The 16,544-nt window shown below is 41.9% G+C and overlaps 1 protein-coding gene across 1 annotated transcript in view; it reads left to right on the top strand.

The window, feature by feature from the left end:
* Positions 1-16,544, top strand: part of COL26A1 (collagen type XXVI alpha 1 chain) — a 173,363-nt gene that overhangs the window by 31,525 nt on the left and 125,294 nt on the right. Inside the window, exon 3 of the mRNA XM_062592601.1 lies at positions 5,373-5,476. Within this exon, the coding sequence (XP_062448585.1) occupies positions 5,373-5,476 (104 nt within the window). The remainder of the gene's footprint in view (positions 1-5,372; positions 5,477-16,544) is intronic.

The following is a 16,544-nucleotide window of genomic DNA, read 5'->3' as shown; positions in this document are numbered from 1 at the left end:
GCTCTTGATATGTGGTGCAAACCAGATAAACTCTGAGATTGAAAGCTAGTCTGCTTTCTGCTCTTTGGCAAAGGAAAGACATGCATATTGACCTCCAAGTCTCCTGCAGCTTCAGGTTTTGTTTTTTGCCCCATTTCTGGAGGAGCACATCTGAAACTCCTCTGATTTTGTTTTCTCCTGGGAAACTACTGGCTTTGTGCTAGGGAAGCTGGAACAGCTAGTGCTGCGGAAAAGAGCACAGGTTTGATTCACAGAGTAATGAGGAAAACACAAGTGTCTAGCTGGTCTCTGCCATGCTTATATGTGTGAATAAGGGCACTCCTTGCCCCTGCATCAGCTGTGTGTTACTGATTTAAAGTGAAGGTACCTTGCTTGTAATCCATAGGAAAACTATCTGATGTAATCAATGTCTGATAAGATTCAGAGGGCAGTTATGACAGTCTGTCTGGAGTGAGGGTGGTGGTGGTAATGAATGTATCTTGATAGCCTCCCTGAGAAGAGGACTATCTTGGTACACCCATAGGAGTTTCTTTTCTATGTCAGTACCTTCCCAACAATTTCCAATCTCGCTTTTTACCAGAGTAGCCAAGTACTTCAAGATTTGGGTACAAAACTTGAGATGTTTAAATCAGATTTCAGAACATCCTGATTTTGCAGAGGGAACTTTAGATTTTTTGGCATGCCTGTTAATCAGGCCATGCATGCCAAGAATTAGGGGAGTAACCAAAGCTTTATTTTGATTTCTTTTACTGCCTAGTTAACACTTGTCATAACTGTGATGGATTCCCCCTGTTCCAAAGACAGTTTGCAAATTATTTGTACAGGGATGGATCTAACGGGGTTCTGAATGCGTTGGTACATCTCCTCATTGCCATGAGAACAGTAGGTGAAAGAAAGCTTAGGTTTCTTGGTTTTCACGTTCTTTGACAGTCTAAGAGACAAGGTCATTCCTCTTTATATCCTGAATCTTACCAGTAAGTGATGCTGAGTCATTCAACCTGGGACTTGAAGCCTCTGAAGACCTCTGAGATCTCCTTGGGCACAAACTGGAATGATTAAATGAATAACACTAACAAAACTATCTCTTGCGATAAGGAACTGAGTTTGACCCCTTTCTTCTCCTGTGGTAGTTATGTACAAACAATTTTGTTTAGAAGTGTCAAAGGGGAGGCAAGATCCAAAAAAGGCAAAGTATTTCCTGTGTGTGACAGGCTGTTCTGCTTGGGTCATGGCAGAAATCATGTGTTTCTCTTTGACCTGATTTTTTGAGGCTGTGATCCAAGAATATGACACTCTTTCCTTTTCTTGTGGCATGTCTGGCTGTTGTCTTCACTGACACTTCCTTGAGAGCAAGGGGAACATACGCTTGTGTGTTGGGGTGTGAGACTTACTGGCTCCTGGCTCCTAAATGTGTCCTGACCTTTCCAGCATTTCTAGGTCCATATTCCCAAATCAGTTAATCGCTCATCTTCTGCTATCCCTAATTACCATTTCTTGGGCAGTTATTTGAGAGTCTCTGTCTCTGCTGCTTCCGAAATAAGAATTGCATGCTGATGAGTTGCTGTAGCTTGTCTGACATGGATCAGGCAGCCTCCAAGGACACCAAGCATATGATCTAGCAAAGGTAATGGCTGCTAGTTAAGACTTCTGGATTCTTCCACCAGTGCTAGTCTGGACATGCTGTCCCATTCCCTGGGATTGTCACACTGAAATATGTGGGTAAATGATGTTGACTCTGTTGTAGAGCTGCAGGTCCTGGTAGTTCATTTCTCTGTGAAGTGCCTGGAAGCCTCTGCTTAAAGAGACTGTGTGTGCTGGGAAACAAAGAAGTGCAGGTTGTGGCTCATCCTAACATCTTACTATGGTTTCACAGTATTTCTATGCCAGTGCTTGTGGCTTGGGTGACATCCAAGGGAAAGTCTTTCCTAATCTCCTATCAGCTTTTTTTTTTTTTTTTTTTTTTCCTGCCCGTTGTTTGCCATCCCTGTTCATTCTAAGTCTTCTTAACAGGTATCTTTTTTTCTTCTCCTTTTTCCATGTTTCTTTCTCTCCTTCAGCTTTTCAGTTATCAGAGATGGTGATGATGCTTTGCCAAAGCATTTGTTCCCCTTCTGGAATAAGAATCACGGAAGTTTGCATGTTGTGATGTGGTGATACATGTGACAGCAGATCTTAGTGCCATGTAACATGATTGAGGAAAAACAGTACTCTGAAGCACAGAGCAACATTAGAGCAAATTTGAGCACCTAGCAAGCTGGGGCTTCTTCATATGTCTGACTTGCACAATGCTGAACAGAACTGCAAACATAAGGACTCTTCCAGGAAATTCAGGGTGGGTGGTAGACTGTGACAGCTGAGCTCCATGTTTGCCATGCCCTAAGAAGTCCTTGTTCTTTTGAGGATTAGAACTATAGCTACTTCCCTAATGTAGAAGTGCTGCCAAGATTCCAATCTGGCTCAAGCCACTCTCCACACTTCATAATGAAGTTTGAAAGAGCTTTAACATCTTGGCGTTGGCAGAAACATAGTTTTAAAATCACGGTGTGGTTGGAGACTAACTGGCTCCAGCCAGTGGTAATGGGAATGGAGACTTTCATCTCAAGGTCAAATCTAACCGTGGTGTTAGGGACAAAGTCATGAACTTCTGACTGATGGTTCAGGGCTTAAGCGTAGCAAGATGTCTTGAGTCCAATGCCAAGACTGGGAGTCGAGAGGCTCATGTTCTGTTCTTAAACTTTGCCAGAGCTGTTCTGAGGGACCCTTGGCAAAATATTTAAAGCCTCTATATGTTAGGTGCATCTATGAAAAAGCACTAAAGGTCTGTTTACATCAGTGTAGGGGTGTAGGTCATGAAACTCGCTAGTGACTGCAAACTCCTAAATACCATTGGGTGCAGAAGTGCAAAGAATTAAGTGCGATGAGCTGACTGTCTCAAGTCCTTATTAGACAAATAGCTGGACTGCAGTTGCAGTAACTGGTGTGTTTTTTGGCGACTTGGAGGGTGAGGAGGTAATGTTCCAGGGAGACTGCATTACTCTCCATTACAGGGCAAAGCCATTCCAAGTGCAGGCTACTGTGCGTTCAGGAGGAAGCTTGTGCAGCCCTCTTCTCTGGTGGCTACAGGAGAAGGTAGTCTGTATTTGTCAGCTGACGTAAATAACAAGTCACAGCTTATGGAGAAATTAGTTTCCCAAAGCTTGCATTAACTAAGACTGAGATACTGCCTTCTTTCCAAGACACGCGTGGGCTGCCTCTCCTGGCAAGCGTGTGTTACTGCTCTTTGGAATAACATTGCCAGTGTCGCTGCAGTGCTATCTGGTGTGCACACCTGTACCTGCTACCCCTTGGAGAGGTTTCAGGTTGGATTCATGCAACTTCTGTCTCTGTTCCCACCATGTGTATGGGCAGGCCTGGGGCAGTGCTCCGTCTCCTGGCGACTCTCAGCACTGCGGGAGGATGTTCTTCCCAGAGGAATCGGTGCACTACAGCACTTTTATCTTGCATGGTCTTGGGAGAAAAGTATAAAGCTGCAGCCTGCAACACTGTAATCCCAAAGCTTCAGCCTTTCCCTGTATGTGCCAAATTCCTTTGGCTGTTAAATAGGAGTAGGAATTTCGAGGGGAACTTGTGGAGTACGACTTCTGTGTTTGCTTTTAACTTCATGAATAGCAGCAGTGATTTGTCTGGCTGTATGCTGGAAAACTCTGATTTGTCAACTTTGAGAGATCGGTCGTTTAAAGCAAAAGCTGAGATTTATGCAACTTGCTATCTTTCTTTGTTTTCAGAATCACTGTGGTGTCTTGCACAGGGCTGGTTGTGTCTGCAAATTGCTGTCTAGTCTCTGGCAATACTTGTTTTTAATTTGGTCCCTGGAGATGCTTTGTGCTGTACACAGAGCTAACAGATATGCCCTGTGAAACCTAGACTGCAAAGAAGAATGTTACCCTATTCAGAGGGTGGAAACTGAGGCACAGGTTAGCTAGTTGACTTAGACAAAAAAAAAAAAAAAAAAAAAAAAAAGGCCGGAAACCAGATCATTGATGTACTGTTTTGTCATGATGATCTTTGCTTTGTCATGCTGAGGTGCTGCAGCATAAAAGGTTCAGTTACCTCACGACTATGATTTCTGATGATAGGAAATGGAAATAAATAACTTAGAGATGAACTATATTTTAATGGGAATATGCAGGAAAGGAAAAGCTAATCTTTTATCTAGAGGGATGCTAGTCTGAGAAGTGGACAGTCAAATATGTGTGTAATCTTGGAGCTCTTTTATTTTGTGGAAAAGGGGACTTTTTTACATAAGGGTCTTGTAAAGAAAGGAGGACAATGAAATAATTTTATTGATGTTTGTAGGAATTTTTTGCAAATTTGAGGTTAGCAAGCAAGAAAGCCGTGAGGAGGCTTTCTGAAGGCTTATTTTGGAGGCTGAGGATAAGCCATCTGGAGAGGGGAATGAGAAATGCCAAGGGAAGATCCTTGGAAGCAAAGGATCTTATAGTGGAAAGGTGTTAGAAGGGTGTTAGGAGGAACCTAGGGAGGGTAAGATTGCAGGAAAGAACTGCACACTGGGCTCACTGTTCAAAGGAGACTCATCTGTGTGTGTAAGGTCTTGCTATGAGGAGAGCAGTAAGTTCTTTTTAGCATTGTAGGGAAGTGCGAAGGGTGGAAACCAGACTGCTGAGAGCCTGGGCTGTGTGCAGAAGGGGTGCTTCAGAAAACAAGTCTAGAACATTGCTTAATGCAATGAAAGAAGCAAATGCAGAAAGAAGAAGCAAGGAGAGGGGTCAGTGGCTGTAGCAGCTAGGGGGAACAGCCATTCCCTTGTGCCACTTACTAAAAGAGAGTGCTCTGTGTGTTGCACTATAGTGTGCGTACCCTGGCCTGTTCTGTTCCGATTGCTTTTCAATCTGTCGGGCACTTTCCCCTGGATGTGAGAGGTGGGGAGCAGGAGAAGGGAAGGTATACAAGAGAGAGAGTGTTTATACATTTTTTCATTTTTATTTGTGAAAATAGATTTTTGGAAACTCCTAGTACACAGCGAGCAAGAGGCTAATGCCAGTCTTCGTTAAACCTCTTTGCTCTCAATGACTTGGTAGCAATGAGCCCTCTGCAATGCATATTGCTGATGTTTGGGTGACAACTTTGGGGAAGAGCCAGAACAGTATGAAGGTTTAAAGAGGAAAAATAAGGACTGCAGAATCAGATCTACAGTGTGGTAAACACTTGCTCTGCTATTTTACATGTCTCTGTTCTGCAGCTGAGAGTGGCAGGGTGCTCTAGGGGTAGTTCCAGGCCAGATGTGTGATGGATTGATAACAGCATTGCCTTGGATAGGAAAGTGCAGCCTGCTGACTTTTTGTTTGTGTTAGTTACAGGACCCTTATCAGGCCCACGTACAAAATGTCCTACCGAACCGTGACCACGCTGGAGTGGAGGTGCTGTCCTGGCTTCACAGGGAGCAACTGCGAAGAGGGTAAGTTCCCTTGCAGTGCATCTGTCCTTACAGAGCAGAAAGGGGATGTATGGATGGACTGGCTGGGCTGAGTGGGGTTTTGTTCTTTCACGTGGTATGTGCCTCTCAAACACAAGGACAAATCACGTATTCTTTTAATTCCTCCTCATAATCCGCATTTTCATGCGTAGTCATTCTCCTGAAGGTTAAGCTTCATAAGATGTTCTTGGGAAACAGAGCATGCTAAATAGCAGCAAAGAAGCCTGAACCGGGTGGGAAGTGTAATGGAGGAACGGATACTCGGGGATGGCCTGTTTATAGATGTCCACTGAGGTAGAGTGTATTCGTGTTTAGCATCCCCATTGCACAGTCCTTCAGAAAATATGCGCTCTCCTTGTGCATCTTCTCCCTGTCCCACCCTCTGACGCTGCAGCTCGTGATAGATGGTCTCTGAATAGCTGCTAACAAGAGTTAGGCCTGTAAGGTCCAGATCCAAATGTGTTTGAGAGAACTGTGAATTAAATTAGGCACCTCCTGTTCCCCTTCCATCCCTCACCCTGACTTACAGGTACAACAGTCAGGTTGCCCAGTGCACATAACAGTTCTGAGTTTGGTATCTGATCTGTCACATGGGGGGAAAATGCAAGGCTTCTCCTAAAGCTGAAAGAAAGGAAAAGCTTCTCCCTTTCTCATCATGATAGACAAAAAGGGCCTGTTTTGCATTTTCCTTTGGGATGTTTCTGGTTTAACTATTGTTTCTGAGGCTTAAAAACAAGTCCAGCTTCCTCATTGAAGTTCAGGTTTAGGCACTGAGGCACCAGCCAAATCACACTCGTGTGTATTCATGTCCTGAGACAGAGACCTTGAGGGAAATGGAGCCTTGAGTTTGCTAATCATTTGCCCAGAATCACTGCAGTCTGCCTCAGCTGGATAGTAACAAGTTGTTGGGACTGTCCAGCATCTCAAAGATGTTGTGGTTTGTAGCTGCACCTTGGTTTCTTTGTGTTGTTATACCTTGGTGTTAATCACACAATTCAGACAAATCTCTTAATTAGGAAATTTTCTTGTTAAAGTTGCAAGGAATGATGGTTCCAGAGAGCAGTTCCCTTCAGGCTGCTGAGGAAACAGTATCTTCTCAGAAGCTCAAGAAAAGTTTTTAAAGGTGGCAAAGCTACTATAAATTACAGTGTGCAGGAGAAAACTTTGCATTTTATCAAGTTGCTGAAATAAGTGGGCTTGGGAAAGAGAAGTTGGTGCGTGCAGCAAGACTTCTTACCTGTCAAGGCAGGGCAGCAGGGTAATAAGGATTATGGCAGAGCTGTTATTTCCAGAGCACCTGTGGCTCAGCCTGGCTGAGGATCTGAATGGAGACCTGAGAAGCTTGTGTGCCGCCCGTTTGGGTCCATAGGTTTGGACAGGTGTGAGTGATTACAGCTTAGCGGTGCTGCTGGTGGAAAGGAAAGAATCCAGCTCCCTCCCACAGTGCCAGATCTGTCTCAGTGGAGTTCAGGGAAAATAAAGACAGCATAAGCCTGTTTGAGAAAGTCAGCAAAGATCTCACAGGAGCAGATCTGTGGAATGAGGTGACAATTTTACACAGTCAGTTTTCAAGGTGGAACTGTGCTTCTGGGCTCGTATAGCGGCTGTGGAATGTGAGCAGAAAGCCAGTAGCAAGCCCTCACTTTCATGTGTGAGATTTTTTTTTTTTTTTAACTTTTTTTCCTCTTCTCTAAAACATCTGGAGCTACTGACAGTCTCAGTTCCTTTAAAAAAAATAAAAATAAAAAACCCCAAACAGAAAAACACCCTCACCCTTTCCTCCCTCTTTGGTAGAACAAGGATGTGCTGTTTACTTTCTAGAAGCAGTACTGATTGATAGCGTGCACAGGACCTCAAGCTGTCTAGAAGCATCAGGTTTAAAATCAAAGTATTTACTTGCTGCTTATGTAAATCCTTACTACTAGTGTCAGTTGGAATTGTAAGTAAATGAAGCTGAAGAAATTCTTGGGGCTTTTTGGTACATTTGGCAACCTGATAGAAAGTCTCTTTTAATCTTTCCTTTCTGCCCTCTCTCCTACCATAAATTAAGTTCTAAGCTTACATCTGTGTGGGTCTTTCCTGCAAACAACAGACAAAAGAAAATGGAGAACTAAACTGAAACAAAAGTGCAGTTATGAAGCTACGGCAGATTAGCAGAGTAGAACCTCAAAATGCCTTCATCTACGAGGTTCCTTCTTCCGACTGGTGGTTTTTGCAGCTTGAGATTCAAGAGATCGTATCCACTGATTCCCACATTTATCCCCAGTGAGGATGGATGATACTTACTCCTTTTGTGCTGTTCTTGAACAGTATCTTTGAGTCTTTGAGGGAGCCACCATAGCTCATCTGGAAGATTTTTTTTTTTTTTTTTAGCTGCCCATTAGTGAGGCCTTCTTGCCCCCCCTTTTTTTTTGTGCTTTATTTCATTTAGCATTTTGTGGGGAGGGTAGGATGGTGGAGGGACAAATCAAGGAAAAGAAGTCAAAGGACTGGCAATCATTCAGAGGCTATGGTGCGACTGTTTCCGCCATGTGTGCTTCCTTGTCATCTCCCAACTGGCAGGTCAGCTTCAGAGCTGGACAAAGAGGGCAGTCCTGTGTGGATGGCTAGCCCCAAAGTCCTGCAGACTCCTGATGTGACTGGTTTGCTGCAACATGCCCTGAATGAGAAATCTCCCCTTTCACAGCAACATACTGCTGATAGAGCAAGCTGTTAAATGCAGTTCAAGTATTAGAGTGTCTTGACCCTTAGCTAATAAGTTTAGTTTGAGAAAGTAACCACTTAACTGTCACCAGCTGGCAGGCACCTACTTTAACGCTGAAGGCTGCATGTTGTTTAGATTTAAATTATCTTGAGAATTTAACTCTTGAATTGCACTTGACAAAGAAGAGCATCATCTGGAGGAAGCCCAGCTCTGAAAGTGGATGCGGATTTTGCTCCTCACCTGACTCTTAATTTACTGAGGTGGGGATGGCAGCTTCCAATCAACTTCTTTTTTTAAACTTGATGCTGCTCAGAGGTCTCCCACCTTCCCTTCAAATGAAGGCATGCCAGCTTCTGAAAGGTTTCCAATTCCTTTGGTGTTGTTGTAGAACTGTGACCAGCTAGCCGAGTAGATGGTTAAAAATCACCAGCTGTACCAGGACTTTCTAAAGGGTTTCTTGCAACTTTCTTGGACAGAGAAAGAGACTTGATGTAGACAAGTCTGGTGAATTTAACTGTCAGTAGATGCTAATTTTTATTTTTCAGTTTGGGGCTTTTTTGTTTTGTTTAAACTGGCGCCCAAGCCTAGGACAGGAAATGAATCCACTGAGCCACCCAGTCTGCTGACTGCTGATATAAAGAACATATGGATGAGGGCAGTGCAGAGGTGAAGTGGTTTAGCTATTGCAATCATGCATCAAACTGATTGATTTGAATCCAAGATGATGCTGACATTTCAACTTGGCCTTTTTTCTATACAGCTGAAAGTTCAAAGGCAAGTGAAATCTCTGGGGAGAGAAAGTGTCCCTCACAAGTTCAGGGGCTCAGCACTGCCTTAGAGCTACCCAGCCAGGCAAGATCTTATTTTTCTTTACAAATCTTGCATAGATTTTTCTTGTTTGTTTGTATTGCTTGAATTTGGGACAGTAGCCAGTGTCCTATTTACCCCAGAAGCAAATTGATAGGAGACAGCTTAACTATTTGGGCAAGAAGCAGCTTTGCACCACTAAAGTGATGTTACTGTGTCTGAGAGGCTTATTCTTTTTATTTATTTGGGGAGGGGGAAGGAGAAGTTGAGCACTCATCTTCAGAAATAGTTTAAATTGAGAATTTGCTTTTTCTGCTCACTTCAGTTTCTGGAATAGTTTTTATTTCCTTTTAACAACAACTGTTGTTTGTGTGATATCATCTTTATATTTTCCAACCTGTTAAATTCCCATGTACATATAGTTTACAAAGCAGAGTAAGAGCATGAGGCCTTTGGTGCTCTCAGTATGATAGAGTGCAAAATCACTCTCTTTTTACTGCCTGCTCAGAGAGATTCTTCTCAGGAGGGGAAAGGCAGAACAGCAATACAGGGAAAATCTTATGTTAGCAAATGCAATTATGAGGCAGAATTTGCTGAGGCCGTGAGAATATCCTTCCTTTTAGAGGTCTTTAATGGTCATTCAAACTTTCAGGTATTCACTTTTGTTTCTCAGCTTTAAAATGCAGCTGATGTTTAATGTGGTGTTGATGGGACCTCATTTTTCCAGGTCAAACTTTACTGTGGCCTATGAAACAAAGAGCTGTCAATCTATGTGAAAACAAGATGCAAAGACTGTGGAGTAATGTTACCCCTAATATCCCAGTAGTTCTCTCCAGGAGTGGAGATTGTGAATTTTTCTTGTTCCAGAACTTCAATTCCTTCTTGTTCCTCCTTGTTCCTTACTGCTTAGCTGCTGCTGAGTGTTTTTCATCTTGCTCTTAGAAACTGGCAAATTGTAAGAGAAGAATAGTGAAGATTGAGTGAGGCATTGCAACATACACATCCTGTTGCTCTTAAATACTAGTATGGTGATGTTTTCCCATTTAAGTAGGCTCCAACTCCTCCATTTGAACAATGAAATGCTCCCAGAGGTTACCTCAGTGCTCTCTGGCCAGCAGGGCAGCTTTGTGCTGCAGATGCACTGTGAGAGCATGTACCTTCCTGTCCAGTTTGGATCTAGCTAATACAAACCAGCGCAGGTGCAGCTCTTTACTAGAGACTGGTTTTGTATAATGTGGTAAAATGTGACTTAAGAGGTCTCAAAATCCAACATTTTCTTCTACAACACAGTTATTTCTAAAAATTTCATTCTAAAATTTCATTTGAAAGTTTTAATCATTGTTAGAAGTTGTAAGAGTTTATGGGAATACATGTTATAGATTGTTACTTGGAGCCTGAACTTGTTAATAATTACCTAGTTAGTAAAGCAATTGGTAAGTAAGTAGTAAAAATGTGGTAACTAACTCTATGTAAACCAACTTTCAAAAAGTTTCATAAAACCTCACCAAAACCATGGTAATCATCCGTGATGGAACTGTTGATGCATGAAAGCAGCTTTCCGAAAGTCGTGTTTGTGTATATAGATTTTAGATAGTATCTACTCTAATGTTTTCTTCCACAGCAGTGTTTTCTGAGTTTACTCAAACATTGTTAAACTTCTAACTGCTTATGGATCTGGTAGCCTTTAAGACAGAAGGTCCACCAGAAGTTGCCCAAACTACTCTATGATGTATCATCCGATTCCTATCTACTACCATCACCATACTGACCACTCGGCAACCTTTGGGTTCAGGCATACCATTTGTGTCACTCTTGATCAAATTTTCTGAGGAGTTCCTGGAGTGTGCAGTCACTGTTGGAAGAATATGCAGCCTGCTGAGAGAGCTTTCTGGCATCAGTGCTGAGTGACTCCTTAAACAATTTCTAAATGTTCATTTTCTCTTTCAATACAGAGTCAAAAAAAGAAGAAAATCCCATTACAGTTTTCCAAAGACTTTGACACTGCATTCCAGCAAATGAGTCCTATTTTTCTTGCCCTTGCCTTACAGGGAGAATTTTATTCAGCACCTAATGTCAAAATATTTGAATTGCTAAGTATCTACAGATGTTATTTTAACAAAATTAGAAAAGCTGTATGCCATATTGTTACATTGCCTCTTTCCTCTCTTCCCCCTTTTCTTTTTAGTTTCCATCAAATTACTCTGTGTTGAGAATCATTTTTAGTTTGATAAGTTATTTGCTTGCTTTCTTAAAAATATTGCGTGCTTCAACAAGCTTTTTGTTTCTCTTAACTATGTGTTTCTTAAATTAACTAAAAGCAGGTGGGTCTGACACTTAATGGCTTACCTATTTGTTTGCATTATTTCTAATCAGGAATGGACTTAGCCTTAACTTAGGGCTAACATAGGACCAGGCTGCTAGTCAAAGGTCTTTCCAAGGGTTCAGGGTATACTGTACTGATATACTAGTCAGGATATACTGAAATACCGTAGATGACTTGTGTGTCTACCCTCTGTTACTTCTTTCTCATCCGACTGACTGGATACTGCCAGTTGCTATCTGGGAAGAGGCAAACATCTGGGGCATCTTTACCAACTTCTGCTTTGTTTTTGGTGCTTGTATAAATAATTGATATGATTTCTGGGGAGGGGTGAGGTGTAGTGAGGGAAGATTAGAGTTGTAAAGGAAGTCCTAGGCTAGTTGATCTGAGCATCTGAGTTCCCACTGCTCTGGAAGAGCAGGCTCTAGTGGATACCAGGAGCGAGGTACAGCTGTTCCATGGCTCAGCAACTGTTGCTGCTAGTGAAAAGTTTCCTCTTCACCATCCTTACAACTATCTTTAGCATATGAAGACAAGTGGAATAGCAAATGTAATCTTGGAATTGCCAGGAAGACCAGAGATGGTGACTTGCTAGAATAGATTGCCCACAGAATTGGGTAGTCTTCATTTTTGAAAGACACCAATCATGCCTGTTAGAGATGATGCAGATTGGTTCTGCCTTAATGCTGGGAGAGCTAGGAGTCTCTTGAGAGTCTTTTTAGCTGTTTCGGTGACAGCAGCTAAGCACTGAATTACTAAGCTACAATAGGAGCGACTTGTCAAGGATGTTGTCCATCAGTGTTTGGAGCTCTTGTTGGCAATGCTGGTTTCATTGAAGCCTGCTTTGAGTACTTACCATCCTAAAAAAAGGAAAAGGGTAGCAATTCTGAAGAAGCTCAGCAAAGCAGATTAAAAAGAGCAAGTAAGGAAAGACCTACAGAAAGAGAGTGATTTCTTTAGAAAGTTATAATGTATTGCTCTCACGATTAGACAGGCAAAATTCTCAGGTCCCTGCCCACCAGGAAATTGGCCTAGAGGGTCATGGGGTTCTCTTTGAACTCTGCTATGAACCTGTAAAGAGAGCTGAGGGAAAAAAAAGCAGACCTTTGACTTCTATGCCAAAAGGGAATTGGCTCTTGAATGGTAAATGCTGCCAATTCATTTTCATCTGTGGTGCTGGTATTGTTTTATCAAATTAGGACTTCCTCATGGGAGAGCGTTGGAAATGGAGGAGAAATTAAGCACGGAAACTTTGAGTACTGCAATTCCCTTGTTGTGACCAAACAAAGATTCGGTCGTGGTGGAGCTGAGAGCTTTTAGAAAGTATTTGCTATTAGATTTCTGTAAGTGCTCATAGACCTCTCTGGCTGACCGGTTATTGAACCGTTATTGAAACTGTTATACCAAAGTGAAGTCTTGAATTTGGAATTAAAACTGAGAGACCTGGGTTCTGAAGAACCTGTACAATCTCTTAACAGTGTTTTCTTCCTTGTCATAATCCTTAGTGCCTACTCCAGTCTGTGCTTTACCTCGGTACTTCCTTTCATAGAGGTTCTCTTCAGTGCTTTCGTCTTCCCCAAGAAGGCTCACTTATTTCCCACTTGTCCTCACACAGATGACCCTTTGATTTGTTTGAGGCCATTAGAAGTGTGTACTTCTGTCCCAGATATGAGGCTGGTATTATCACAGTCTCTGGGGTAGTGGATCTACATCATGAACTGCTAAACCTGCTAAGAATTGGAAGCAATTTTGAAAGATGATGCTTTTAAAATTATTCTTCTTTGTTTTTGTTTTTTTTTTTTCTTTAAATCTTGGAGGATCATATCCTTCAATGCATTTGAGATTTTGCTTTTTATATTTGGTCTTATCAAACTATACAAAATGTACTGGAGATCTTGCAATAGAAGAATTGCCCAAGAGATACACAGACATTCTTGTTCTCGTTTGGTTTAGAAATGCTGCTGAAATGAAAGCACTTCTGCTTTTACTGTTTTTTTGCTACTTTTACTTCCAGCTACTGCATTTGGAATAACTATCACTAGCCCATACTAAACTCTAATCCTGAAGTGGGTAGTCATAAGCCGAGATGGCAGTGAATGGAATGGGTTGGGGTTTGTTGTGTTGCATTTTGGTAAGCCTGAAATTCCAGACTGATCTTCCAGGATCTCTTCCAGAGATTGTCCTAAGATAAGAATTGTGCAAAATACAGTCCCACCCTTTTGGAGCAGCCTGGTGTGGTTTAAAATGAATGATCATTAAATAGATAAGGTGGGATCCATCCCACCTATATTTGTTTTGATGGTTACATGATGATGGTTACATGTAAATTAGGTGGTTAGGCTCTGCTTTGAGCTAATGCTGAGCCTAAAAAAGGACAAAAATACACATCTGGGAAGCAGCTCATCTCACCTAAATGTGGGCATATAAAACAGTTCAGAAGAGCTTTCTTGTTTCTTGACCATGAATGGAGTTTAGGTGAGAAGGATGCAAGCATCTCTATATGGTGGGTGTTCAGAGCCCGGGGAGGTGTCCCATGTGACATACTGGCTCCTTTCACAGGTGACTGGCCTGTATGAGAGGACTGGATCCATAATCCTCCAAATCTTGAGGCACCATCTGATGACTGCTATTGTTTGCCACCTGCTTCCCTTACTTTTGTGGTTTAAAAAAAGCCAAAAGACTGGTGGAATAGCTAAGCGATCCATGCAGAGCATGATGCAAAGCTTGTGCTGCCACTGCCTATGTAGTATCCTCCTTTTGAAAGAGAAGGACTTGACAAGTCATGCTGTCAATCCTGCAAACATAGTACCAAAGTTATGAAAAATATTCTTCTTAAAAAACTCCACCCTATTCCTCTTCTCTACAGAAATTCCCATTAGAGATGGTGGAGAAGGGGTGGGGTTTTGTTTATAACAAAGTTAACATTTTTCCAAGTACATACCACAATTCCAGTGGCATATGGAAGTGCTAACCAGAGAAATAGTTCTTAATTAGTACCCACTGTTTGTCTCAGTGTCTTTCAAGTGAATGGTGGATAACAATGGAAGAATAATTAAAACCACCGCCTGAAGCTGTATATAACACATCTCCAAGACTCATTTCTGGTGTATCTCTGTATCTGAGGAGGTTCCTTGCTGCTATAATAACTTGTGTGTTTCTATCAGGAATAGAAAATGAGGCTTAGGATGCCTTTAGAATGAAATGTCTACAGTTGGAAGGGGCAGCAATCAAAATTTCTTCTTTCTTTCAGATTTTGTCAAAACTATTGCCCATTTAACAAACTGTGTTTAATTTTTTGAGCATAGCACTTACGAAATTACAGATCCCTTACTACTGCTTTTCAGGAGCTTAGTTATGAAATGTGGTCTTAATGTTGCTGTCAAATGGTGTTGGATTGGATAGTTTCCTGAGGAAGAGTTTGAATTTAACGCAAGAAATCCTTAAGGTGCTAGGAAATGCTGTCTCTTTTCATCTGAGTCAAGTAATTTATTTTTTTATCTCTCTTGGAAGTCTGGCTGTCACAGCAATTGAGATTTGTGCAGGTAGGAATGTTGGTGAGGATAGGGGTTGGGAGAAAAGAGAGGAAAGCTCCTGTTCTTCATCTCTAATGTAACCTTCACCTCTAGCTGTGGCTCTGAATTCAGAATTCTGCTGCCATCCCTTATTTCTATCTTGTTGTATAACGGAGCGGAAAACATACTTTGCACCCCATGAGCTTTAAGATTCTTGTACGGAGCTCTTCTAATAACAAGTTGTCGCTTTGCGTGCTTGATGGAGGAATATTTGTACTGTTGAGCTTTCAAGTCATCAGAGTGAAGGAAATTTCTTAAGACGGGGAGAGACTTCACTGCCAGATTTTCATAGACGGCAGATGGAGAGGACATATTAGATCATCTGTTCTATCCTTGCAAGGCCAGTGTATTCTTTTCACAAATAGCTTTCTAATAATTTTAAACAAAGCTGTTGACAGGCCAAGCTGTTTTCTTGTGTAAGTAGGAAGAAGGGTACAAGGTGCTGCAAGACAAGGGGAGAAGACTGAGGAAGGCCACAGAGTACATGGCCACAGCAAGCCGAACTGGAACCAAGCTTTGGGGCGAGGCAGATGGAAATCTTGCCGTCCTTTCCTTAGGGATTATTTCTGTGTGTGTTTCTCTTTTTAATGTAAGTTTTTCTTTAAATGAGTTAATGTAATTGGTACGATAACGTTTGTGTTTTCCGTGATAACTAATTCCAGTTGTGGGCTGTTCCAAAACATTAACACAGTGGAGAGTTCATGCAAGTGCAGCACCTAAGCAGGCTAAGGCTCATCCATGCAAATGCCTTCTTCAGGCAGAAGAGATTCACTGAGGACCTGAAAGATCATAACTATTCTGGGATGCTTTGCCATGTGGGCAACCCTATGCTTTCAAAATATAAGTTAAATATTTGAAGATAATTTTTTTTTTACTAGTTTATTTTTTGTATTGTTTCATGCCTCTAATTCTTTAGCTCTTCGGATAGGATGGGAGAGTGAAGTTTTTAGGTTAGGCTGTATTTTATTTTGGGTGGGCATCTTTATTGACCCGAGATGTGTTGTCTCTTCAGAACTTGGCACTGCTGCCATCCTGGGTTCAGTTGAGACAGCTGGTTCTCAGGAAAAATAAATACAAAAGCAAATTGTTCAGGTCATGATCAGAGCATTAGTGGTGAGAAACCAGATCCATTACAAAGGCAACAAAGAACTCCCGAAGGAAACTTGGAAATCTAACAGACAAAGCTGGACTTTCTCAAAGGGGGACCATGTTGCAGATGACTTCCAAGTCCTCATGGAAAATGAATCGGGTACTATTTTATGCCCCACTACCAATGTCAAACACTCTGCAGTTTGAGGGGTAGGAGTATGTATTTGTATAGGCGTTAGAAACCTAACTCAAAAGATCATTGATAGTGCCAGACACCTCTTAGAGGGCCTGGTAATGCGTTCTTATGAGAGCATGCTATGGTAGTATGGAAGGAATTACTGCTATCAGAAGGGATGTATGTATGGGCTAAGTGCTAGGTCTCTGCAGTGGACACAGAGCTTATAGCTTTCCAGCACTTCCAAACAAGGCTATAGTAGCAACAATTTTATGCAAATGCATGTATCAAAGATGAGGTTCTCAGAGAAGCTGAACTCCATGGGCTTACACAGTATTTCTCCCTTCCCGTTGCAGTAGTGGGCATCTGTTTAACTATTGTTC

The sequence above is a fragment of the Rhea pennata genome, chromosome 20 (assembly GCF_028389875.1).
Source record: "Rhea pennata isolate bPtePen1 chromosome 20, bPtePen1.pri, whole genome shotgun sequence".
NCBI classification, from domain to species: Eukaryota; Metazoa; Chordata; class Aves; order Rheiformes; family Rheidae; genus Rhea; species Rhea pennata.
This window is presented reverse-complemented; position numbering and strand designations above follow the sequence as displayed.